Source organism: Macaca mulatta, chromosome 3 (assembly GCF_049350105.2).
Source record: "Macaca mulatta isolate MMU2019108-1 chromosome 3, T2T-MMU8v2.0, whole genome shotgun sequence".
In the NCBI taxonomy this organism is placed as follows: domain Eukaryota; kingdom Metazoa; phylum Chordata; class Mammalia; order Primates; family Cercopithecidae; genus Macaca; species Macaca mulatta.
This window is the reverse complement of record NC_133408.1, coordinates 91133387-91160434: the sequence shown is the minus strand read 5'-3', so window position 1 is coordinate 91160434 and position 27048 is coordinate 91133387. Positions and strand designations below refer to the sequence as shown.

Here is a 27048-nt window from a genome sequence, read left to right as displayed (position 1 = left end):
CCAGTGTGACACATGGTTTGGTTATATGCCAAATTGAGATTTTTTTCTATACATTTAACCAAACGATAAAAACACAAAATGTTTCCCAGTGCATCACCGTGGCCATCTTCCTGAAGCATTTCTCCTCCCCAGAGCATCTCAGCATGCTTACCCTTGCAGGTGTGGAATGAGCTGGCCGATGGTGATCTCCTGTGCCACTTTCTGGTAGAGGTCATGGCTATTGAGCACCATCGACTCCAAAATGGCCAAGGACCGCTGCAGGATCGAGATGTCTATGGCTGACTTGTTCACAAAACTTGCTATCTGAAAATCCAAGTGGGACACAATTGACTGCTCGTGGTAAGTAGAGCAGAGACGTGGAGAAGGGAACAAATGAAGCAAATCGGGAACTCATTTAAGAAACACCAGGCACTGAGGATGACCTGGAATTACAGCAAATAGCAAGAAACCCATCAATCCAGGGATGATTCATGATATCATCACAAAGCATGATTTATCACATCTCTATAATTCACTGATAAGCAAATTTTTTCAAAAAGACATACTTCCAAAGATTATTCTTTCTGTATTTCCCAGGACTATTCTCCTGAGTTTCATCTTTTGGGGGCAGACAATTTCAACACATATATTGTAAGGATGCCTGTGTTTCTCTGGGACGGTAATTTCAACATATGATAATTGCCATTCCTCTTGCATTCCCAGGCTCCTCCCTCATCCACACAATCCATGGCTTTTATATGCTTATTATGTTCTTGTTGCATTCTTAGGGGACTCGCACAAATCTCACTTGTCAACACAATTCAACTGGCAACTTCTCAGTCACTGGTCACTCTCTTAAATGAAAAACTCGTTACCCCTTTCTTCCAATTTCTGATGGTTAAAATAAGTTCTTTTCATCTCTCCTAAATTTAGCAAACAGGAAATCATTTAAATGAGCAGTACTAAAAGTTAAAATACTAGTTTAAGCTCCAAATTAGATTCTCTAAGGAATTAATCACTAAATCCCCAAACATAATAAATCACATTGTAAGAGGAAAATAAAAAACAGAGGTTAGAATAATGGATCACAGTAATCCAAACACATGGGTACCATAAAGGTCTTATTTTAGAGGCCTCATTAAAAGTTATTACTGTCTGTTGACAACTCACAATAAAAAGCCATTATTATATCAGTATAATGACTGCTTTCTTAAAAGCTAAATAACTTGGTTCCACAAGAAGTAAACACTTGCTGTTTCCCCGTCAACACTAATTTCTCCCTTTCTGCTGCCCCAGAGACCACTCGCCTCATCTCCTCTCCATCCTTGCACATGATAAATGCACAGTGCACCATAGCAATTCCCAGGTACCATCGGAATTGTCCCTAGTCCGCTGATGTCCAGGTGAAAGGAGGGGTGGGATATGCAGATCGCAACACTCTGCCTACCCCAGCTACATCTGGATCTCAGAGGTGGGAAATGAATAATGTGAAGAAGTGCGGTGACATTATGATTTTACATTCTGAAAAGCTATTATTTTAAAATACAAACTTCAGGAAGAGTATGGAAATTTTAAGGTTCTCAAAAGACTGCTTCAGCTCTTTTCATGGCTAATAAACTTCTCCAACATGTTTACTATCCTTGGCAAGCCCTTGACTTACTCCTCACAGTCTGCTCCAATCCACCAAATCTACCATACTAAGGCCACCCTTCTTTCCCTAGGGCCATCTTTCTCTGACGAAAATCCAATTACTATTACACTGTGTTTAGGGTTTAATGCTTAATTTAGACATCTTCTAAACAGAGAATAAATTCTCTGACTCCTCCCTTACCCCACCAAACCATTTTTCATGCTCTCGGCATAATTCTTGGCACTGGTATTAGGAAACTGAAGAACTCATAAAGAAATTCATTGACAATACTTCAGATTTTCTTGCAACTAATTTTCTCCTCATTCCCGGCTCCCCTGCTTGTCTCTATTTATTAAATTTGGATGTGCCTTAAGGCTGCATGGAGGCTTCTGCCTGAGAAGCTGTTGCTGATATTGTCAAGCACCCTCCACCTCCATCTTCATGCACTCTTTTCATTCAGCCAATATTTACTCATCAATAATTGATCCATTTCAGTAACATGCATTGCTTGTGTGCTATACAATAGGCTTGCCCTGTCCCACAGAGCTGGAAATACAAAGATGAAAAGAACAAACAAATTTCAAGGACCTTACAGTCTTCTATGGACAGATAAAAAGGCATTTACCATGAAGTACACTGAGGGCCTATTCTTGGCATCCAAAAGGATGCCACCATTTGGATATTTCAAAAAAGCAAAAAATTAAATGGAGGGAATATCAATCTCATTGTCTTCGTACTCCTCTCTTCCCAATTATCACTCTTTTCTAAGAATCCATAATCATTAGTGATTCGTATTTCCAGCTCCCTATTTTACATCTCTGGGATACATCTGACATGTCTCCGTTTTGATACATAGTATATACATAACACTGGCCCAGTGGTCTAACTCATTGCTGGGTTACTAAAACACAGTCTTCTGCATGTTCTTTTATGTTCAAGTTTTCCATCAAATGGAAATTTACCCCCTGAATTATTCCCCTACTTCCATAAATATCCTTTTTACAGTATTTCCTTTCTTGAAATATTCAATCAGAACTCTCTGTGTTTTCTTCTTTTTATTTATTTACTCATTTTTTTTTTTTTTTGAGATAGAATCTTGCTCTGTTGCCTAGGCTGGAGTGCAGTGGTGTGATCTCAGTTCACTGCAACCTCCACCTCTCCAGTTCAAGCAATTCTCCCACCTCAGCCTCTTGAGTAGCTGGGATTACAGGTGTGCACCACCACACCAAGTTAATTTTTGTATTTTTAGTAGAGACGGCGTTTCACCAGATTGGCCAGGCTGATCTCGAACTCCTGACCTCAAGTGATCCACCTGCCTCGGCCTCCCAAAGTGCTGGGATTACAGGTGTGAGCCATGGCACCCAGCCTACTCTCAAGTGTTTTCTGATAGGAAGTACACCTTCTCATAATGGGTTTTAAAGTTCTCTATGAATCATTAACTCTTCCCTGCTCCCAGTGGGCTTGCTCAATGGTGGCAAAAATAATCTGCTGTCTTTGCTTTAATTTAGGCATATTTATATCCCACATACATATTCCATTTCCATTAGTTATTTCTACATATTTTTCTCCTAAGAAATGAATCCCTTACTTTCATGAAAGTATTCTTTAAAATTCATTTTTCTAGTAATTCATTTCTTCCTTGACATAAAGAACCTAACCATTTCAGCAATCCTAAAGCATGTTACGTAATGAGCATTTTGTGTAACACACCTGGAGCACTCAATGCATTAGAGTCCTATGTACAAGTCTGAAGTACATGCTAATAGTTTTCTGAAACTTAACTTCTTTCTTTTGTCTTATTTGTCACTGGTTTTAGCTAGGTATTCAAATGACCTAATATTTTAACTGAATGAGTATTAATAACCAAGGCATCAGAGCTGATCCAAGTGAAAGTAATAACTATCGTCCTCCAGGGAACTTGAGACCAACTCCTTATAACTGAATGTATAAATCAGTTAATGGACAAATGTCTGTATGTCCAGTTTGAAAACTATAGATCTTCGTATAGCTAGAGGTTATTCATGTCTATTTAAATTTTCATTTCCTTTATCCCACAGAAGAGTAATAATGATTCCCTCTGCCTTTCAATTTATCCCAACTCCATCACTGCACTTCTGGGTGACACAAGTGAGCCAACCCAAGCCAGCCACAGTCCAGCTTCTCAAAAGTAGGCCCGTATCATAAGGAAGTAGTAAGTAAGAGGAGTCAGCAGTAATTTTATATACACTAGCTCCTTGTACTGCTCATTCATTTGAAAACCTTAGCTAAATAAAAGAGAAATATTTATGTAACTTTTAAGAAGCTAAGGGGTATTACAGTGCATGAATCAACAATCCAATAAATACTTCTTAGAATCACTTAGAATGAGATCTTAAAATTCTCCTGTTATCAAAAACTAAAAGAACCATAGAAGGCCGACACAGTGGCTCACGCCTGTAATCCCAGCACTTTGGGAGGCTGAGGCGGGTAGATCACGAGGTCAGAGGATCGAGACCATCCTGGCTAACATGGTGAAACCCCGTTTCTACTAAAAATACAAAAAAATAGCCAAGCGTGGTGGCGGGCGCCTGTAGTCCCAGCTACTCGGGAGGCTGAGGCAGGAGAATGGCGTGAACCCAGGAGGTAGAGGTTGCAGTGAGCCGAGATCGCGTCACTGCACTCCAGCCTGGGTGACAGAGCGAGACTCTGTCTCAAAAGCAAAACAAAAAAAAACAACCATGGGGAACATGAAGCTCCACTCCTGTATTTAAAATTATCTAAGTAGAGGCCTGTAAATCTCTCAAATTTTTAAGAGGCAAAAATTACCAGGTCTTAAACCAATATGGTGGGATGTTTGTCCAGGTGCTGAAAACATTTGTGGGGTGAGCCAGGTTCTCCTGCACAGCTAAGGTTTTCTGGAGCATTTATGTGAAACCTTCCTTCCAAAAGAAGGCACTGATATTATAATTGGCTAGGGAAAAACCAACTCATAACATATAAAGTTTTTTTTTCTTTTCTTTCTACTCCGTGTTTTCTTACTTTGTCCCTAAGTAGCCGAGTCTTTAAAAAGCAACAACATTATATATTGGTATCAAGGAATTCCAAGTTTCAGAGTTGTTTATGAAATGATGCTATTTATTGCAGCCAAAATTTGTAAACCAGAATCTAGATTCACATATAACAAAACAGATAAAGTAATAGAGAAGGAGACAGAAGCTGGCAGGGAAAAAAAATATTTCTCCAAAGTGGTATGAATTTGGCATTAATAGGAAGCCAACTCTAGACCACAGAGATAGGCATCTTTTGTCAGCCCATTTCCTAGTCGATTTTTGTTGAGATAAAGCTCCATTTAAAAGACAGTTGCCTACATACAATTCGTGGGTTGTCAAAGTGCTGAATTTGGTCCAACTAATGAATAAAAAAGTTAACCTTACAGAAAAGTAAGTAATTTTTTGATGACTATTTTTCAGATTCATGTAACACATCTCTAAGTAGCAATGCAAAGAAAATATGACTGGGAATGAGGACACGAAATAGATTAAATGTGTTGCTTTTTAAAAATACTTACTTTTTTATTTAAACCACCGAGACTGTCAGTCTTTACTTTCTTACATTTAATATGATTTTTGAATTAATTTCAATGAATGAAAAATATTTTCTTAAGTTGTGAGAAAACTAAATGACTGTCATTCTCTCTGGCCACTGCTCACAAGAAACACAGTTTTCTAATTCCTTTCCACTCATAACCGAAATTTTACTTAAAATATATTTAAATATGGTACCACTTTTTTCCCTTCTCTTCTTCAAATTCTCTGGGTATTTTTAATGCTTCCAAGCAAATTTTATTCATTCATTTCACAGAAATGTATTAAGACCTTACTCTGTGCCAGGCCCCGAGGATAAAGTCATGAAGAAAGCCGTGTTTCTGCCTTCCCGAGGTAATACTCTATTGGGAAAGACTGTCAAACGAACAAAAAATGCACCGAAATGTGACAAGTGCTGGAACAGGGGCATTCAGGAGATCCCAGGGGAATAGACAGCAGAAGAAATCACTTAACTCTAGCAGTAAGGTCATGGAGGAATATGTAAGAGACAGGCTGGTTAAGCGAGGCTCCGGGAACTATGCCTTCTACCACTTGGAAAGCACAGGTGCATGATGATGAGGAGAAGCGCTCTGACCATGTGACCAAGGACACCCACTCACTATGTGACCTCATTCAACCTCGGCAAGCCACTGCATCCCTGCCTCCTAACCAGAAATAACAAGACTATCTGTTCTGTTCTGGAAAGGATTGCTGTGTGGAATCAAAAGAGCTAATGTTGGTGAAAGCACAACATAATTTCAAGGAATTCACATTCAGTACAACATTGTTGTTACATTCTATAGCAAAAGAGGCTCTCATAACAGACAAGCCAGGCACTCTGGAGGTAGAAAAGAAAGCCTGCTGTAAATTCAAAATGTTAAAATGTTTGTTAATTATTAAAAAATCAATGATACTTCCACATCTTCAGATTTGGAACTGCTTCTCTAGAACTGATCTTAGAGAGGCAAAATAGTGCAATTTATTTTCTCCTCTCATAATCTAATGCTTACGTTCCCTGCCACCACCAAAGGTGGCAGGAAGGTACTTCATAACACATCGGGATTTTTTTTGGCTTCTTTAGCTATTAGGTTAGTGCAAAGGTAATTGCGGCTTTTGCATTACTCTTAATGGCAATTCTAACAGTTCCTTTCCTTTATAGCAATTCATACCACTGACAAATACAGGCAAAAAGGGGCCTCTTCCTTTTCTGTGCATTTTCTACAGGGTTCCTTTTGCTCATCCCCTTTGGCTTTATGGATTTACATAACGAAAGAGAGTTGATTTCGAGATGTGTCAACAAGGCCCTGGGTTTCCATCAGCTCTGGTCTTAAATGAACATAAAACATAGTGTAGGCATGACATCTGTGGGCCCTCTGATCCTACCCCCCTCATTCAACAGATTAGGGCCATCCCATGCCCTTTGATTCAAGGCAGCATCTCCCCTAAGATAATGATTAATTTCCAAAAAAAAAAGCAGCACATTTACAGTGGGGAGATCCAACAGATGTCACCTAACCATGTAATCCAGGGTAACATCACCAGTCAGAGGACAGTGACATCATGTGCCCATGAAAGGACGCACTGAGAAGGATGCACCATAACTTCTGTAGCATTCTTGCCAAAAATGCATAACCCTCTTTAATTGAACCATGAGGGAAATATCAGACAAACCCAAATTGAGGAACTTTCTACAAAATAACTGACTGGTACCTTTCAAAAATGTCAAAGCCACAAATGACAAACAAAAAAGCTGAGGGACCGTCACAGACTCGGGGAAACTAAAGAGGCATGACAACCCAATTCAATGTGGGATCTTGGATCAGATCCTTAACCAGAGAAAGGCATTCATAGAAAAACAGGTGAAATCAAATGCCAGCATTGCACACAGCTTATTTATTAATTTTGACAACCGTACTGTCATTATGCAAAATGTTAACTTTAGGGGAGGCTGGATGAAGGGCTTATAGGAACATTCTGTACTAATTTTTTTTTTCTTTTTGAGACAGGGTCTCACTCTGTCACCCAGACTGGAGTGCAGTGGTACAATGTTGGCTCACTGCAACCTCTGCCTCCCAGGCTCAAGTGATTCTCCTACCTCAGCCTCCCAAGTAGCTGGGATTACAGTGCCACCATGCCTGGCTAATTTTTGTAGTTTTCATAGAAACGAGGTTTCACCGTGTTGGCCAGGCTGGTCTTGAACTCCTGACCTCAAATGATCCACCTGTGTTGGCCTCCCAAAGTCCAATTTATTGCAACTTTTCTTTAAGTCTACCATTAGTTTAAAATAAAAGGCTTAAAAGCTTCAAGTGACTCTTACCGGATTTTGCTCTGATTTTCTGGCTTGCACAGATTCACTGAAATTCTCTTTCTAGTAACTGATACTTATGAAATAAAGTTATGAATTCCAAACATCTCTTTATTACTAATACAACAGTAGGGAGGAGATATGCCAATGAATTTATAAACCATTTTGCAAATACAAAGAAAGGAAAAAATAAATCAATAAATGATAATTGTCCATGATTTAATCTACATTTGAGAGTAACAAGATCAAGACTGTTTATTTTTAGTCAGAAGAATGGAAACAGAGTTGCAAATGTGCTATACTTCAATTGCAAGGAATGGTGGGGCTCTTCTGCACCCTCTCCCTGCACCAGGTCCATCTTCATTTGCTTCCTCCAAAAGGAAGAATTGGTAGAACTGGGTGATGTCTGAGATATTCATTGCACCATGATTACAAGTAAACATACTCATTCTGCTTAAGACACATGGATTCAGGTAGCCCTCCTTTTCATACATCCTTGCTTCAAACCTAGGTATGCAGATCATTGGTATACTTTGCCCCTTTCCTTTTCCCTGGACAGCAGGCTGAGGATAAAAGGCTCAAGAAGGACAATAGTAGGAACTCTGTTTAGGACTTGAAACCAACAGAGTCACACACAGGGATTCAACAGACACTTGTGCAGTTATTAACAGTGTGACACACTGATTTGGCCTGAGCTATTGCTGTGTACATGCAATCCCTTATAATCTCTTACAATCGTTTTTATATAGAATTTGGGTTTCCTGACACCCACATACATAATATTATAAAAAATCATACCCATTTTCATATATAAAAGAACTAAATGAAAGACAATTATGAAACATCCTCACAGCAGAGAAAAATAGCTATGAAAGAAGACAGCAAGGAAAGCCTAAAGAGGCAGAGTCCGCCTTACCTTCTTAATGAATGCCACCGAAAATGTATCCCAGGACACTATGCCATGGTCCATCAGCTCAACGAAGGCCGTCAGGGTGAAGGACAGCATGTCTCCAAAGCTGAAAAAGACAGGGAGGCACAAGAGTCAAGAACCCCAAAGGTGAGCAAAGACACTGACGCAAGAAAGTTCTGGGGAAGTGAATACAAGCAGAATTTTAAAAGATCAAGAGATAAACAGCAGGACCACAGGTGACTTTCTCACTAACATGAGTGACAAGAAGGGGCAGGATGGCCTTGCTGAGGTCAACCAGGGCTTCAGCATCCAACAGACCTGGGCTCACACCAACTCTTGCTCTGGTGAGCTATGTTGTTCTGGGCAATTCACTGACCCTGTCTGAGCCTCTATTTCTTCAGCTGAAAAACTGGGTGGTGATATCTATTTAGCCACAGAGCTACTTACTTAATAAAGCATGTAGCATATAGATACTTAGTAAATGATGACTTAAAGAAAAGCTTCTTGGCTAATGAAATTTGGAGTCGCTTAGGGAGGGCAATGTGCTTCCTTTATTACCCATACACATCAAAAGAGAAAATTAAAAATACTTCTATTAAGAGAATTAGTACTTTTTTTTTTAAGTGGTCTATACATCCCTGTGTGGACACACAGACACAAACATATATGCAAGTAAACATACTCATTTTGATGTTGGCCAGCATTTCGTCTTTAGTTAATAACTTTTCTGGCATATCGATGGAGATAATCACTCCACATAATGGGTTTGCTGACAAAGACTTGCTGAGATTCAGCAGGCCATAAGGTGGGCCTAATATGTGGTTTGAAAATCCAAACAGAGATTAGGCTCAGACAAATGCAGTTCCACCTAGGACCCTTATTAGACAATATCCTGGTTTCTAGAGCTTTCAAAACAACACTTTAGTAGAGACTTAGATGCACAGAATCTTTTACAGATATTCACCTTTATTGTAAATTATCATCTTCATAAATATTAACACCTTTATGATAAATACTCTTTCTTTGAGTACAATGAATTATGCCAATCAAGATCTGCACTATGTATTACACAACAGCACTGATTCCTAGGCTCAATTTTTTAAAAAATAAAGTTGGTTATATAGATTTTTCATTTGTAGGCTCATGCATACCATTATCGATACCCTACAAAGTCTCCTAACATATTTAGAGTGAACCTTCCCACTTATTTCCAACTAGTAGAATAGAAAACAGGTAACATTTCTTTCGAAACAGCTTCTCAATTTCCCTTCTTCCTACTGTTCTATTCGGCCCAGCCTCAAAAACAACCTTTGAAATTCTGCACCACCACAGAAGACGTCATGCTAAACGGAACCTATAAAAGGGGAAGTGGTTCTCAGGGAAAGACAAAGATCCAAAGCTGCCGGAGACCAGGGAAAACAGAGGGGATGCAACCAGCTAAACGAAAACGGCTAAGCAGGTAGTTTCTGGAGTCAGACAACAGGGGTTCTCCCTCCAGCCCTAAGTAGGCAAGTTATGCAACATCCCATGCTTCTGTTTCCTCATTTATTAAAAATGGGGATGATGATGGCAGTGGTCATCACACCTAGCTCACAGATTTTTGGAGAAATGAAAACAAGCAAACATGCTTAAAGGCCTCCAAATGCTGTGCAGTGAATAGTAAGTAGCGTGTGAGTGTTACTACATTCTCACTATGCAAAAGTGAAATTTTTAAAAGGTGAATGAAGCACAAGATTTTCAAATATTTCACCTTGTGTTAAGGATTCTCTGTTCTTAGAACTAGAAAATGAAAGCAAAAACAGCAATGCAAGGAAAGCCAAACCATTCAGACCAGATGGAAAAGCAGCTAATACCTCTGGCTTTTCAGAGCTGCACGGGGCAACCTCGATCTTACAGGTGCCCCCTAGGTGGCATCAAAGGATCATGCCTCAAAAAGAAATTCCAAACCAGACAACACAAACTTATTTGAAGAACAGAACAGAACATTACAAAGACAGGTGGAATACTGAGCTGAAGAGAGTAGTGAGAAAGGTTAAATAAAAATTCTAGAATGACTCTTTCTACAGACAATGGGTCACATGAAAATCCAAATATCCGACTGCAAAAGGAAAAAAAAAAAAAAAAACAGAAAAGAAAGTAAAAAGATTGCCTCAGGAAAATAAGAGCCAGGAAATAAAAGCAATTAGTAAGATTTATTAACAGACTGGGTAGGCATTAGTATTACTGTGAAAACATTATTACATAGTAACATATAGCATTAGCAGTAAGCAATGTTAGCTCATTTATTTTATTTACTTAAAAAGAGGAAAAACAAGAACCAAATGATAACTAATAGTGGACATCTGGTCATACCCAGCATACTAAAAGACCTCAAATGTTAAAAAAAAAAAATCCCCTATACACGCCACGGGAGGACAGCATTCACAGCATCTCTACAAGGCAAAAAAACCTGCCTCAGTGACATCAACAGCAGCACAGGCAATGGAACAGGCAGTGGCAGAGAAACACACACACTATTGAATCAAACTCTTGGCCTGGTGCCGTGGCTCATGCCTGTAATCCCAGCACTCTGGGAGGCTGAGGCGGGCGGATCACCTGAGGTCAGAAGTTCGAAAGCAGCCTGGCCAACGTGGTGAAACCCTGTCTCCCTAAAAATACAAAAATTAGCCGGTCATGGTGGCAGGCACCTGTAGTCCCAGCTACTCTTCTTGGAAGGCTGAACCCAGGAGGCGGAGGCTGCAGTGAGCCAAGATCATGCCATTGCACTCCAGCCTGGGCGACAGAGTGACTCTGTCTCGAAGAAAAAAGAAAACTAACAACAACAAAAAAAAACCTCTTCTCTGCACCCCCATTAGCTAGATAGCACTCAGATAAGATGAGGAAACTAGATGACATTAGTCTTTAGCAGATCCTTTAAAAGCAAAAGATAAAGTATATTTATGTCCTCTAATATATGAACGCAACATGACTCTGCTCCCTAGCTACCTGCTCAACAGAACCCTAATCCAATTGATCTTAGTAACATCTGGTACAGTCAATTGTTCCAAAAATACACTCCAGAGCTCTGTCTACAGACTCCTCAGACAGAACAGACTTCAAGGACTTTGGGGAAAAAAGGCTGAAGAGAAGGAAAAAGGGTATCATTTGGTTTCCACATCCGCACGCTTGTTTGGGAGTCAAGATTTCAATCTCTATGGCTGTTAAGAAGGTGGAGCACCATTTCTGAGACTGCAAATAGAGCTATCTGTGCTTCTCAAGTATCCATTAGTGGGAATGATTGGTAAGTGAGAGTAAAGCTTTTTCACAGCATACACCAGTCAAGGTACTCAGAGGAAAGATAATTCTCCTGGTCTATCTAATGACATGACAGATAGGGAGAGGCAGATAGGAATATATAATAGGACCTATTTTACATATTACTAGTATCTAATATTTATGTAAAATACACATAGGTATATAATATATACATATTACATAATATTCTGTATTACATACATATTCTCTATATAACATATATAATTCATTAGGACTGGTTGCTGGGTGACATAGTAAGTTCCCATACGAAATAACTTTTTCCAAATTCAACTTCAAACTCTCAGTCACAAAGAAATGATGGCCATGCTAAAATTTTATTACATTCCAAATCAAGGGATTCAATCACCTCTTTCAAGTGAGGTGGCTATAAAAGCTCTTACTGAACCTTAACATAGGTGTTTATTTCCACTCCTAGAGGAGTAATTCAGGCTCCAAACAGGGAAAGCAGAGGGCAAGTTCTGCCTCTGAAATCAGTGCTGGGTACAGAGAGTCAAGGCTAAAAGAATTACAGATAAAAAGCAATCACATGGCATATCCGGGAACATTTTTATTTGTTTGGATTATTTGTATTTTGTAAGTGTTAGGCTAAAGATTGTGCAGTACTGACAGCCACAAATTAAGTCAACTGCAAATTTTACATGCTGGTGGAAAGCCACTGTCACAGCCAACACACCATGTGTGCTGGAATGATTCAAATAAATGTTTCTCATCAACTTAGTAGACACCATCTTCATTCCAACAAAATTCAGCCAATCTCAGAACAAGCATGTAAATTTCTGCTACTAATTTTATAAAAGAATAATGCTTCCAAATGTTTCCATAGAGTGGTAAGCCCAATAGAATTTTTTATTTTTATTTATTTAGTTTTTTTGAGACACAGTCTTACTCTTTTGCCCAGGCTGGAGTGCAATAGTGCGATCTCAGTTCTTTGCAACCTCCACCTCCCAGATTGAAGCGATTCTCCTGCCTCAGCCTCCCAAGTAGCTGGGATTACAGGTGCACACCACCACGCCCAGCTAATTTTTGTATTTTTAGTAGAGATGGAGTTTCGCCATGTTGTCCAGGCTAGTCTCAAACTCCTAACCTCAGGTGATCTACCTGCCTCAGCCTCCCAAAGTTCTGGGATTACAGGTGTGGGCCACCAAGCCCAGCCCCAATACAGAATTTGAAAAAAGATGAAAATAAGGGTCACTTTTAAAGCTATAACAAATTGTACTCAATAGATCATTAATTGTCGAGGTTAATGGCCATAGTTCTGCCCTGCCCTCTGAGGTTTTCCATCTGTTTTCCTCCTTGAGGAAGTAAAATGTATACACATTTAAAGGTATGGATTTATAAGTCATCCTTTAGAAAGCATGACTTACCTTCAGAAAACATGACTTATGTCAGCAAACATTCTTCTAGCTCCTTTGTTAAAAATTTCAGTGCAGGTTGATTCTGGACTCTATTCTACTACATTGATCTGTTTACCCCCTTATACCAGTATCAGACCATCTTGACAGCTAACCTTATAGGAAGTATTGAAATCAGTCAACGACACTCTTCAACTTTATTGTTGATCATTTTGGCTATTCTAGGTCCCATGCATTACCATTGGTTTTTAGGATTGATTTGTAATTCTTTTAAAAAATAATTGATATAGCACTGAAGCTATAGTTTGAAGATGATATGCTTTGGCTCTGTGTCCCTGCCAAAGGATGTCAGAAAAGAACTGCCATCTAATAATATTATGTCTTCCAACCCATGAAATCTATCCCTCCACTTGTTTAGATCTTCTTTATTTTCTCTCATTTATTTTTAGCAAATAAATAGATATTGCATGACTATCGATATATTTATCCCTAAATATAACTTAAGATCTATTTCCACAAATAAATTATGATTTTGATACTTTATAAGTGAAAATTTTAAAATGTCATTTTCCAATGGTTTCTGTTAACATACAAAAATACATTCATTTTTATATATTGATATTGTATCCTGAAACCTTGCTAAATTCAATTATATCTAGCAGTTTCTTTGTAGATTCCTAAGAATTTTCTAAATAATCATGTTTTCCATGAATAGAGATGGTTTTACATCTTCCTTTCTTATATTACGCTTTTAAGTTTCTTTATTGACTTATTGCAATAGCTAAGAACTCCTACACAAGGTTGAACAGAACTGCAGAAAACAAACATATTTGCCTTATGTAGGGTAGAAAACATTCAGTCTTTCAACATTAAGTATGATGGGGTTCTTGTAGATGACTTTATCAAGATGAGGAAGTTCCCTCTATTCTTAACTTGCTGAGAATTATTATTAATAGATATTAGATTTTATGAAATGCTCTCTCTCCATTAAGATGATTTTTCTCTTTAGGTTTTCTCCTTTATTTCATAAAACACTGAGCTGCTTGATTGATTTTCAAATGTTAAACTATTTCTGAGATAAGCCCTTATTGGTCACAAGGTATTATCCCTTTAATATATTGCTTGATTATATTTATTAATATGCCTCTGGGGATTTTTGCATCTGGTCTATAATTTTTATTTCCTGTATTGCCTTTGCCAGGTTTCGGTATCAGAGTGATACTGGTATCATAAAATAATGAGTACTGGTCCCTCTCCTCTATTTTCTGAAAGCATGTGTTTAGATTTGGCATTTCTTCTACACTATATAATATAGAATTCGCCAGTGTAACCAGTTATTGTTGTATGAAAGTTTTCGAGAAATGATTTCAATTTTTTTTCCAAGATAGTCTCGCTCTGTCACCCAGGCTGGAGTGCAGTGGCACAATATTCGCTCACTGCAACCTCTGTCTCCCGGGTTCAAGCAATTCTCTGCCTCAGCCTCTCAAGTAGCTGGGATTACAGATGCCTGCCACCATGCATGGGTAATTTGTTTGTATTTTTAGTAGAGACAGGGTTTCACCATCTTGGCCAGGCTGGTCTTGAACCCCTGACCTCGTGACCCACCTGCCTCGGCCTCCCAAAGTGCTGGAATTACAGGCATGAGCCACCGCGCCTGGCCAATTTCAATTTTTTAATAACTATGGGCGTCCAAATTTTCTATTTCATCATGAGTCAGTTTTGATGTGTCAGTTTTAGTCCTCCGGGAAGCAGATGCTGAGATTGAGCTATGAGAACAGAGATTGAGTGGGAGTTTGGGCAATGTCCGTGGAAGACAAAGCAGGCAGAGAGCAGGATTGGGTATAGAAAGCCTTGGGACCATGAAACAGATCTGACGCCTGGGAAAGGAAGGGGGAGAGGAAGCAAATGCAGATCTGAAAATGTCTTAGCCAACTCAGTGGGATGCTGCAGAACAAACACTGCCTCTTAGAGAAATCCCATAATGGGTAGAAATGACCAGGCTCTGGTATCACCACCATGTTCAATAACTAAAGACTGCCTTGGGAGAGTACTGAAAGCTGCCATGAATCTGGAATGCCATGAATCTGGAATGTGTGATAACTGAAAACTATCAGCCAATTGCACCCTTCTTGGCAAGTTCTTTCCTGAAAGGAAATCAAAGCCATGCATTTCCATGGTTAACACATTTGGTAAATCTGTTTTCCATGGCATTTGTCTATTTCATCCTAAATTTTCTTTCTTTCTTTTTTTTTTTAAAGATAGAATCTCACTCTGTTGCCCAGGCTGAAGTGCAGTGGCATCATCTTGGCTCACTGCAACCTCTGTCTCCCTAGCTCAAGCAATCCCCCCTCAGCCTACCGATTAGCTGGGACTACAGGCACAAGCCATCACACCCAGTTGATTTTTGAATTTTGTTGTAGAGATAGGTTTTTGCCACATTACCCAGGCTGGTCTTGAACTGCTGGGCTCAAGTGATCCACCTGCCTTGGCCTCCCCAAGTGCTAAAATGTTAAATGTATTAACGTAAAATTATTTGCAATATTCCTTTATTTTATTTTTAATGTCAGTATGATTTGTAGTGATATTCCCTCTTTTATCCCTGGTGTTGATATGGGATTTCTCTTTTTTTTTTTTCCTAATAAATATTTGGCTTTAATTTTCTCTATTATTTGTCTCTTTTCTATTTCATTGATTGGTATTATTATTATTTTTTCTACTTACTTCACATTTTTAAAGCTTCTTAAGTAGAAACTTAGACCACTGATTTTTTTTAAAAACCATCCTTCCTTTTCAACATAGATATTTAAAGCTAAAAATTTCCCTCTAAACACAGCTTGAGCTGCATTCACAAATTTGGGTATACTGTATTTTCATTACTGAGTAGTAATGAAATTCATTACTGAATATTTCATAATTTCAACTGGGTTATTCCTTGACTCTTGGATAGTATGAAAGAGTGTTTTCTAATTTCCAAACATCTGAGGCTTTTCGGCTATTTTATTGTTACTGACTTCTAATTTAATTTCCTTGTGATCAAAGAACATAATCTGTGTAATTTTAATCATTTGAAAATTCTTCAGCCTTACTATGGACTATCTTGTGAACATTCTATGTGCATTTGAAAATAATGCATATTCTGCTGTTGTTGAGTCTGATGCTTTATAAATGACAATTAAGGCAAGACCTTTGATAGTGTTGATCAAATCATCTATATCCTTATTATTTTGCCTAGGCTGTTTTCATACCAGTTAGGAAAGACTGGTTTTAAAACCTTCAGCTATGCTAATGGGTTTGCCTCTTTTTCTCTTTAGTAGTCCGTTTTTGCTTCATGTATTTTAAAACCTTATTATACCCATGTATAATAATTTTAAGTGAGCATACACATTTAAAATACAAAGGAGGATTAAATCTTAATGAGGTGACCATTTTTATTACTAGTCACCTTTCTTTAACTCTGATAATATATTGCTTCCAAGTCTTATCTTTCCTGATATTAATAAAACCATTGTTTTGTTATTATTAGCATTTGCATGGCATATGTTTTTCCATCCTTTTATTTTCAACGTACATGTGCCCTTGTCTTTATAGTACATCTCTTATAAACAGCATAGAGCTGGGCCATGCTTTTTAAAAAATTTCATATGACAATCTAAACCTTTTCATTGGGCTGCTTAGTCTATTTACATGTAATGTATTGATATGATTAGATTGAAATCAACCAACTTATTCGTTTTCTATTTGTCTCAACTATATTTTATTCTACTTCTCTTTTCTTACCTTCTTTTGAATTAATCAAAAAAATTTTTAGGAGTCTGATTTAATTCCTCCTTTGTATTTTGCCTTATGCTTCCTTGCACTGTTTTTAGTTGTGACTCTGTGGATTACAATGTGCACCATTAATATACTAATGTCTACTTAAAGGGAAGATTACACACTAGGAAGCTTGCTGTAGTGTAGTTTCTCTTATACCTCCATCCTTTGTGCTCTCATTGTCATACATATTGCATCTACATATGTCATAAACCCTACCAAACAGTATTATAATTTTTGCTTTATATAGTTATAGCCTTTTAAAGAAATTAAAGGCAAGTAAAATTATATTTTGTCTTTTTATATTACCCACATATTTACTGTTTCTGTTGTTCTTCATATTTTCCTACAGATCTGAATACCTATCTAGTATCATGTCTCAACACTCTGAAGAACTTGCTTCATATATCTCCATCGTTATTTTCTTCTGTAATTATTTCCTCAAATATTTGTCTTCCCCATTCTTTTTCCTCTCCTTTTGGGACTCCAATTAAATGTATTTCAGATCACTTATTATCTCACAGGTCAAGTACTCATTATTCATTTTACCTACTTTTCAGATTGGGTAACTTACACTGATACATCTCCAAGGCTACTGTCTCTTCTTCTGATATCTTCAACCTCATACAGTAAAATTTTCACTTTACTGTGCTTTTCAATTTTATAACTGACATCTGGTTATTTTTATGGTTTCAATTTCTCTATTAAGACTCCCCATCTGTGCATTCATTACACTCACACTTTTCTTTAGTTTTTAACATATTTATGAAAGTTTTGTAAAAACCTTCATCTGCAAATTCCAACATCTGGGTCATCTCAGGGTCAGTTTTTACTACCTACATTTTTTCTTAACTGTAGGTCATCTTTTCCTGTTTCCATACATACCTAGTAAATTTTTATCATATACTGGACATTGTGAACAAAACACTGTCAATATTCAGAATTCAGTTTTGTTCCTCTGAAGAGCGATGATTTTTGTTCTAGCAGGAAGTAAAAGTGTAAACTCTGCAGTGAGTGACAGCTGACATCTTTGCTCAAATCTTTTAGCTTCCAGTTGCTGTTTTTACCATTAAAGTGTGCGTTCATGCTTCAATGATCAGCAGTGGACTGGGACAGGGTTTATATGTGGATGTGGAGTCTCCCACTCTCTGAGCTTCTCTTCTTTCATAGATTCCCTCTAATTAGCTGCTCTGCAGTCCCAAAGTATATCTTCTTAGTAACTTACTAAGACTGAGGCTTTCTGCCACCCCATGCTGCCTAGATAAGTAGGTGTTCTCAGGGAAAAAGCTTCAAACACAGAAATCCCATCAAAGACCCATCTGGTCTCTCAAGGGTTAACTTCCCTCTACCTTCTGCCTGTTTTGGGTTGCTATCCAGTGCCTTCATATAGCTGGTTTTAGATGTTTTGTTTATCATATTTTGTCCAGATTTCATAATTGCTATCTGTGTTAGTCTGATTGTGCCACTCTGCCATTATCAGAACCAGAGCCTTGACTATTGATTTCTGTCTATGATTAATCAACAAAAATCATGAACTACAAACTGTCCAGGATATCTACACACCAAAAGATTAAAACTACTGGCTAATAAATTTCAAAGAAATTATTTTGGCTTCAGGGCCCCAAATTCCTCCATATTTGCAAATTGTATTAAGTAGATGGGGAGAAAGTAAGTTTGAATCCCAGCTCCTCCACCTGATTTTAACTTCTGCACCAAGGAAATACCAAGCTTGTATGTTAAATATAAGTGTGGATTTGGAGTAATGAGTGTAAACACTGAGACAATGCCCAGGATAAAGTCTCATAAAAAGTGGCTTCTGCTGCCATTACCATTAAGTGCTTCTACTGTATTAAATATATCAAAATGAAATTTAAGAAGCTTTACCCAGAAGCTCAATATTGCTTTCTATTTTATTAGAATTTAATAAACAGAAGAGTTCCTGCAACTCATACTTTTCTGTGTGTGAGGGGTAGAAGAAGATGAAAGATTTGAGACCAGCATAATACTATAGTACATTGAAGGTGATCAGGATTTTCTCTGAGAGCTTACAAAATAAGGTTCACCTTTGAGATGCTGGTCAGTGTTCCTTCTCAAACTGACATTATCTGCTTAATGGCTTGGCACCATGAAAATCTGTCCAGCTTACTTCAAAGAGTTTGTTAGACCATATTTGGACTCACCCTGTTTAATGGTTAAGAGAGAAACTTAGAATGGAAAACTCTAAGAAAGGAGTTTCCTATCTTCAGACACAATTATCCAATTCACTTCATAGGTAGATGATTGAGCACTGTCTCAGACTCAAAGTAAATAATTTTCATTGCATCCTTCAATCTTGGATACTTTTTAAAATGTGAATCCTTTTTCTTTCTGAGCCATTGAAGAAAATCAAAGACTTTTGACTTTGAACATCACACAGCCCACAAAAAAGAAAGTTTTGTTTAAAGTAATACATAAAATTATGCTTAGCATTGCTCCAGAAGGAGGGTAGCAATCTTTCTGTGGTTATAGCATCACTTAGTGGTTATATACATAAAATACTCCTTCTACTCCAAAGCAAAAAAGGGGGGAAAATACATTTTTGAAGAAGCTGTTTATAAAAGAACATCAAACAGAAAACAAAAACAGTAAGAAATCACTTATTCAAAATACTAGATGCATAGTTCTACAATCAGTCACAGGACAGGGTTCAATTATGCAGGAAAGTAGGAAGGGTTAAATCATCAATATCCATGGATCATATATTCTTACCAAGGCTTCATGATCTTCTGCAATTTCTGGTATCGCCTGCAAAATTTAAAAACAACCATGTGAGGGGCGTACTTAAAAGCAATGATTTTTACATAAAGAACATATCTTGAAGAAAACTCAGGATTAGATTTAGGACAGATTTAACTACCATGAAGTAAAAGAACTTTATCCATTTCAAGACATCATTCAAAGTAACAAACTGGTGTTCTTTAATGATCAGAAACAGTCAATCAAAAGATCAGCATTAAACTACTGTCATCAACCAGTTGCATTTGCTTATGAGTAAAGGCATCCAGAACCGTCCATTTAGATCAGAATGGGTCTGTGTTCAATGGAGCGGGGGGTACACAAAGGGATAGGAATTGATAAATTTTCAATGAAAAAACATTGAGCCAAAAAGCACTAGACTATAAAGAAATAATTTATTATCTTTCTTTGGTAGAATGTCCACTAATTTTACTTGCTCTGTTCTCCCTCAGGTGGCTTCTTCTGCGGGAAGACGTTGCAATCAATCTCTTTGCAATAAGACATTGCACTAGTATTGAACTCCAAAACTGGAACTCTGGGCTGGTGGCTTAGAATAGGCAAATCTGGCTACAAGAAAGGGTAATTATTATTATTATTTTTTAAAAATAACTAGGGTCAAGAATATGAAGAAATAAGTGGTTCTAAACTGCCCAAACCATCTCCCATTCCTCAAGTCTGCCAAATCTCTCTGGCTTTAAGTATGATCTTCCCTCTATAGGAAACATCCATCCCCTCTTTGCCCAACTCACTAAGTCCCACCCCCAAACTCATCTCATTCTAGGCTCCTCTGGGAAGTCTCTCTGATTTCTGATTTCTCTTCCTCAGACAGCATAGGTAGTGCCTGCATCTACAGGCCACAGGCCCTGAGGACACATCAGCTATAAGCCTCAGGACATCTCACTGTCCTTCTAGCTGTTTAAGGGCTGGGGCTCTGCACTGTGGCAATAGTGTAATGTGAGGCACATCCCGAGTAGGGACTGACATGGCTGACAAATGATTTTACTCTTCAGAAATGTTCACATTCTCAACCATATAAAATGTACCCACTTCAGAAACTCAAGTCACCAGGTGAAGACTAAATTTAGTCTCTGGTAAAATTTGCGGGAAGAGGATTGAAAATGTATATAAAGAGATCTTTTTCTTCCTTTTCTGCTCCCCCTCCTCTACCTGTCTTTTCTTTTAAAAAATATTTACTATTTCCTACCCTTCCTTCATCAAAAAGGAACTGGGCAGGGTGAAAGGGTGAAAGGGGGAGAAGGGGAAGCAGGCCCGAGCAGAAGTTGGCAGCACGCAAGGGCCAGAGGTTACTCTCCACTAAAAGGAACTGGGGCTCCTTGGGGAAGTGGCTCATGTTAGGGGGTGGGGCAAGGAGATCTAGATAATTCTGGAACATCTTGTTAAGCCAGAAAGTAAAGAAATGCTCAAAACATAATGAAATACAGGTCAAAAGGACACAGAAGTCACCTTAGAAAAGCTCCCACAGGCCAAATCAGGGACATGTTGAGCATCAAAATCAATAATAATAGTGATAGATTAAGCCCACTGAATAAAACAGGAATGAATGAGTCCACATTGTTACAGAGTGATGTGCTGATGTTGAAACACCAGATCTCTGGGGAAAAACACACAAATCTGCTTGATATTGTTTTCCAATTTCCACGGTGTAACAACTCTCACTACGGCCAACTTAAAGAACCAACATGAGATCAACGAACGCAGAGCGGAACAGAATTGTACAAAAGTGGCTCTCAGGAACTAGTATGAGCTCCCCACGGGAGATAAACATGTAGGTGAATAAATACATAGGGAAAAAACAGAGCTCTTACTACCAAAGAAAACCAACTAATACATGTAGAAGAAATAATAATATTCAAAAATTCCCCTTTGGAAATCATCAGAGCAATAATTAATTCAGATAAGAAATGTCAATGCCAAAACTGATGGGTGAAATTGGGGTGAGCAATGAGGCTTTACATAGTTTCACTGTGTCTCCCTACAAACTTTTCATGAATTAGCTGCTAAGGGAGGGAGAAAGTATTACAGTGGAGACATCTGGAAGATGCTATCTTAATGAAGCAGTCAAAGTTACCACTTTGTTTTGTAATAAAACAAAGAGATACCATGTGCCATCAACAGGACAAAATGGGAAAAAAAAAATCACAACCATCTGTTGTATTCCAGCCAAAGACGTACAATATGGGTCTCCATAAGGAGAAGGGAAATTTTTGTTGTAATGTTTGTTGTGATGAGAGAACACTGGAAAAATGTGTAAAAAACAAAATTCTGTGTTTCAGTAAAAAACTAAGCAGTGCCTACAACATATCCTTTGGGCTATGAGATTCTAGGCCTGTTGGCTTTTAGTTATTTTACAACTCTTTGTAAGGTGTAGGTAACTGATGTGTGTGTATATACATATATATATCCTGTCTTGCAGTGATTTAATTGACTTCCTTTCCACTGGTGGAAAACCAGTTTTGTCTCCATTTGCAATTCATCTCAACATTCCTCTCCTTCATATATATTTGTGCTCTTTTGACCTTTCCTTTAAAGTTACAATATCTGCCTGGTTTCACCATACCATATGAGTAAAATAAATTATTTTAACACACGTTTATTTGTATATCTGAAATCAAAATGTAATATAGAGGGAAACCTCTAAATTAAACATTTTGCTGGGGAATCACAGAATTGCAATTTGAAGCATACACATAGACCAGTAGACTTTGGTATGTCTGAGGAACAAAGAAAACGTTGGGATTTTTATTAGAAATAGGAATGTTACCTATAGTTTTGAAAGAAAGTTTATAGGCACAAGAATTTTTGAGAGCTGCTAAGCTCTGATTGCAGTGGTAGGTAAAACCAGTCCTGGAGTCACAGCAGGTCATTCCAGCAGCTACTAGATTAAACTGGTCTTAGGGTTACATCAGGCCACCTTAGCAGCTGGGCTTACAGATAATTCAATTCTTGGAGTAGGTGCACCATGTGCCCATGTGCTTTTTGCCTCCGTTCCTCAACTGTGACTTAGTTGGGTGTGACAAGAATTACCCAATTTGTACAATCAATGTTCACATCTGTATGAGAGTTATGATTTTACTTTCCCATGAAAATTACCTTTAACAAATTACCCTTTAACAAACCCAAATTAGAGGGTATTCTATAAAATGGCTAACCTATAATTTGAAAACACCAAAGTCATGAAAGAAAAGGAGTGAGTGAAGAACAATTCCAGATCAGAGGGGACTAGGAGGAGACGGGCCACCTGTGTGCAAGGTGCCACCTGGAGCTAGATTCTTTCCATTAAAGGATGGAGCTGGGACAATGGGTGAAACTTAAATGGGGTCTCCAGGAAAAGAGCAAGTGGCAATTTTCTGCTTTGTTCTCGCAAGTTTTAAGTTTAAAAAGGTTTTGAAATAAAATTTTGTGTGTGTGTGTGTGTGTGTGTGTGTGTGTGTGTGTAATATATAAAGCGGTCGCTGTAAAGTTTTAAAATAACTTTCTGGCCTGGGGCCTGAGCATGCTTATGGTTTTTATACGAGTTCCGCCTCCTCCAGTATCCATGACCTTGGAGAGCTCTCCCTGACCAGAGCACAGACATAACTCAGTGCTGAGTCACAGTGCTTCATACTCCTCAAATTTGCACCCTCACTTTGGCTTCAGATTACGCATAAGGAGAAGAGAAACTGTTGTTGCAACGTCTGTCTACTGCCTTAAGTGGGATTTTGTGTGTCTGTGTCTGTCTGTCTGTCTCTCTCGCTTTCTCTCAGTATACCCATTTTTTTTAGAGAAACGTGACTAGAAGAGAAATTACTCTGGAAAGGTTGATGTTTCACAGTGGCCAGAAACCTCTCACCTCAGCCCAAGGAATAGCAACTTTTCTTTTTTTTTTTCGCCAGCAGAAGATAATCTGTTCTTCAAATGGGCTGTGTGACCCCTTCGCATTTCCATTACCAGAGTGAAGGACAAAGAGGCACAGAGAAAGCAAAAGGAGTGAGGAGGGGGCAGATCCTGTTTAGGGAATTTTCTGCCACACAATCTCTGACAAAGCCCAAGAAGGTTGGCCTCTTTGGCCTTTGTGATGCAAATTTCTGGCAGAGCCCTCAAGAGCTGTTCAGTTGGAGCTCCCTGAGCAATGCAGAGTGCACTGCAGGCTCCAGGAAAACAGCAGACAGCCCTGGGAAGATGTGGCAGCCTTCACAGCTGGGGTTGACTGCAGAGACCACAGGAGCAGCTTCTTTCTGGCTGGGTCTGTCGTCTCCGAGGAGGTAAAGTGCAAAACGTGCATGGTGTCAGCTGGCCTTGGCTGCAAGGCAGTCAGTAGATGAATCACTTTGGCCTGCACTGGAACTTCCAGAACAGCCAAGGCTTCTAAGAGACACCAAGTTCTCAGAGTCAATGGCGTAAGTTAGAGCTGATCATCTGTGTCCTTGGAGGTTAACAAAGTTTCAAAAAAGACATTTATCTCTTGTGTGAAGGCAAAATTCCAGAAAAGGTCACACATAATGGAAAACTGTCATACACATCTTTGTGTTATCCTCTATGCACCTCCTCTTACCCCTCACATGCCTAACCCAGTATCAGGAGTATGGTTCAGCATTCAGTAATATGCATTTTGCTAAAGGAATAAAACATACAAATCCATCTCAAGTGTGGGTGCTAGGGAACATCAAAGCAAAGTGTATAATTCAAGTCATACCTCAGTTTTCACAACACCCAGAAAATGAAAACAGCTCTGGTTCAGGCAAGATGAAAAGAATCTGAATAGCGAAAGGTTAATATGAGACAGAGGGAACCTGTTTTAAGACTGTTCTTGTATTAATGCAACAATGACAATTTTTATATACATGTCATCCATACACACAGCAATAGACTTTTCCATCTGTGTCATATGTATGACACAGTACGGAGGGGACTAATAATTTATACAATTAATGTTTCTTTTTAAGACAATTACGTAAGAACTTTACATATCACTAAAATAACTATGGGACTCCTTCCAATGTTTCTAATACTACAGCCAGATTTTGGAGAAATGACCTCAACGAAACAAATAAAACAGCACTTATAAATTCCCCAGATTAGTTAGAACTCCACAAACACCACTGCTATCTTTCTGAGGAAAACCAGAAAGCCAGCCCAGTATTGACCAAGGTATTGGAAATAGACATACTCCCACAAGAATGGTAAAGTATAAATTAGAACATTTCTGCAAGCTATTGGGCTATTCTTATTTTAAAACAGCTTTAAAATGTATATATTCTCTGAGTCAGGAATTTTATTCCAACAAAATAAATTAAATATCCACAAAGATTTTGCTAAAAGAAAAGCTGATTTTAAAATATTTAGAAAGCCAGGCCCGGTAGCTCACACCTATAATCCCAGCACTTTGGGAGGCCAAGGCAGGAGGATTACTTGAGACCAGGAATTCAACCCCAGCCTGGGCAACACAGAGAGACCTTGTCTCTATAAAAAAATATTTAAAAATTAGCCAGGTGTGGTGGCACCTGTAGTCCCTACCTACTCAGGAGGCTGAGGCAGGAGGACTGCTTAAGCCCTGGAGGTCAAGGCTGCAGTGAGCTATGACTCTGCCACTGCACTCCAGCCTGGGCAACAGAGCAAGACTCTGACTCAAAAAAAAGTAAGAGAAAATAAAATAAAATTTCAGAGAAAAACCCTGAAGACAATATAAATGTCCTACAATACGGAAACAGTTCACCATACTATGCACATTCCTCAAATTATTGTATATTAATTATATATAATAAGCTATAAAGCTGCAAAAATGAAACAGTATGCAGGCAACAAAATTGACGGGAGAATAATATTTGTCACATGGAAATATTGTTAGCTACAAAAAACAGGTTATAAAAACATGAGTATTATAATTCTACTTGTATAAAGCCTGTGCATATGTGTGTATCTAAAATATATAAAAAAGGATATTCACCAAGATATTAAAAATTGTTGTCTGTAGAAAGGCACGCTACAAATGATTCTTATTTTTTCCTTCTGCTTATTTATATACTTTTCAAATGACAGATAATAATTTTTCATAAGGAAAGAAAGTTAATTTAAAAAAACTTTCCATCCCAGCACTTTGAGAGGTCAAGGTGGGCAGATCACGAGGTAAGGAGATAGAGACCATCCTGGTTAACACGGTGAAACCCCATCTCTACTAAAAATACAAAAAATTAGCCGGGTGTGGTGGCAGGCTCCTGTAGTCCCAGTTACTGGGGAGGCTGAGGCAGGAGAATGGCGTGAACCCGGGAGGTGGAGCTTGCAGTGAGCCGAGATCGCGCCACTGCGCTCCAGCCTGAGCGACAAAGCGAGACTCCGTCTCAAAAAAAAAAAAAAACAAAGAAACTTTCCAAGTTCATCATAAATACATGAATTTAACTTTTGCTCGCAGTTGACTGTCCTGCCCAGGGTGGTGTTACAGCTTACTCATGTTCCAGCGGCGTAATTTTCCCATCACATTGCCAAGTGGGAAGGAAACTGTAAGTACCCTGCCCTTTCATTCTTGGAAATGTTTCCCCTGTTTTTCTGCCCCTAGTGATGACTGACTAACAGTGGAAGGACACAGAAGTAGGCTGTCTCATTGTGTGTGTGCACAGAGGCATGGACAAAGACGGCGGTGTTTTATTAAAACCCAAAAAAGATTATTTTTTACGACATTGGACTTAGAGTTGTGGATACAATTTTTCTTCTTTCAAATAAAATAAAATAAACATTTCTGAGAAACGCTTTGATATCCATCTTTTTGATATTTGTCTCTGGAAACACTGTCCATTCCTCAATATCCCTTATGTTGCTCAGGCTGGGAAAATATGTTTCCCCACAGCTGTATTCGCGTTCACATCTATGTTTCAAGCAGAAATTAGGAATGAAATTTCAAAACCCCATGATGGATAGAACAATTAAACTCAGGTTTTAAACACTGTGCTTGTGCTCTGTCAATATGATACTTCCTCATTGTTTCTCTGTTACTGACTTTGCTCCAGGGCCCCACCCAGTACCAGCTGGAGAGAGACCTTTTAAAAGCCCAGCCCTGCAGTGGCAAAATCTCTCACCATTTGCTTGCCTGCAAAGGATTTTATTTCTCCTTCACTTATGAACATCTCAAAATAATAAGGGCTATTTCTGACAAACCCACAGCCAATATCATACTGAATGAGCAAAACCCGGAAGCATTCCCTTTGAAAACCGGCACAAGACAAGGATGCCCTCTCTCACCACTCCTATTTCAACATAGTATTGGAAGTTCTGGCTAGGGCAATCAGGCAAGAGAAAGAAAGAAAGGGTATTCAAATAGGAAGAGAAGAAGTCAAATTGTCTGTTTGCAGATGATATGATTGCGAAATTAGAAAACCCCATCATCTCAGCTCAAAATCTCCTTAAGCTGATAAGCAACT

At 38.5% G+C, this 27048-nt stretch overlaps 1 protein-coding gene across 6 annotated transcripts in view; it reads right to left on the bottom strand.

The window, feature by feature from the left end:
- ELMO1 (engulfment and cell motility 1) overlaps positions 1–27048 on the bottom strand; it is a 575941-nt gene that overhangs the window by 359348 nt on the left and 189545 nt on the right. For all 6 annotated transcript variants that reach the window (XM_015133709.3, XM_077995014.1, NM_001257647.1 and 3 more), the window contains 3 exon segments: positions 19613–19648; positions 8394–8493; positions 152–303 (listed from right to left, as the gene is read on the bottom strand). In XM_015133709.3, the coding sequence (XP_014989195.1) occupies positions 152–303; positions 8394–8493; positions 19613–19648 (288 nt within the window).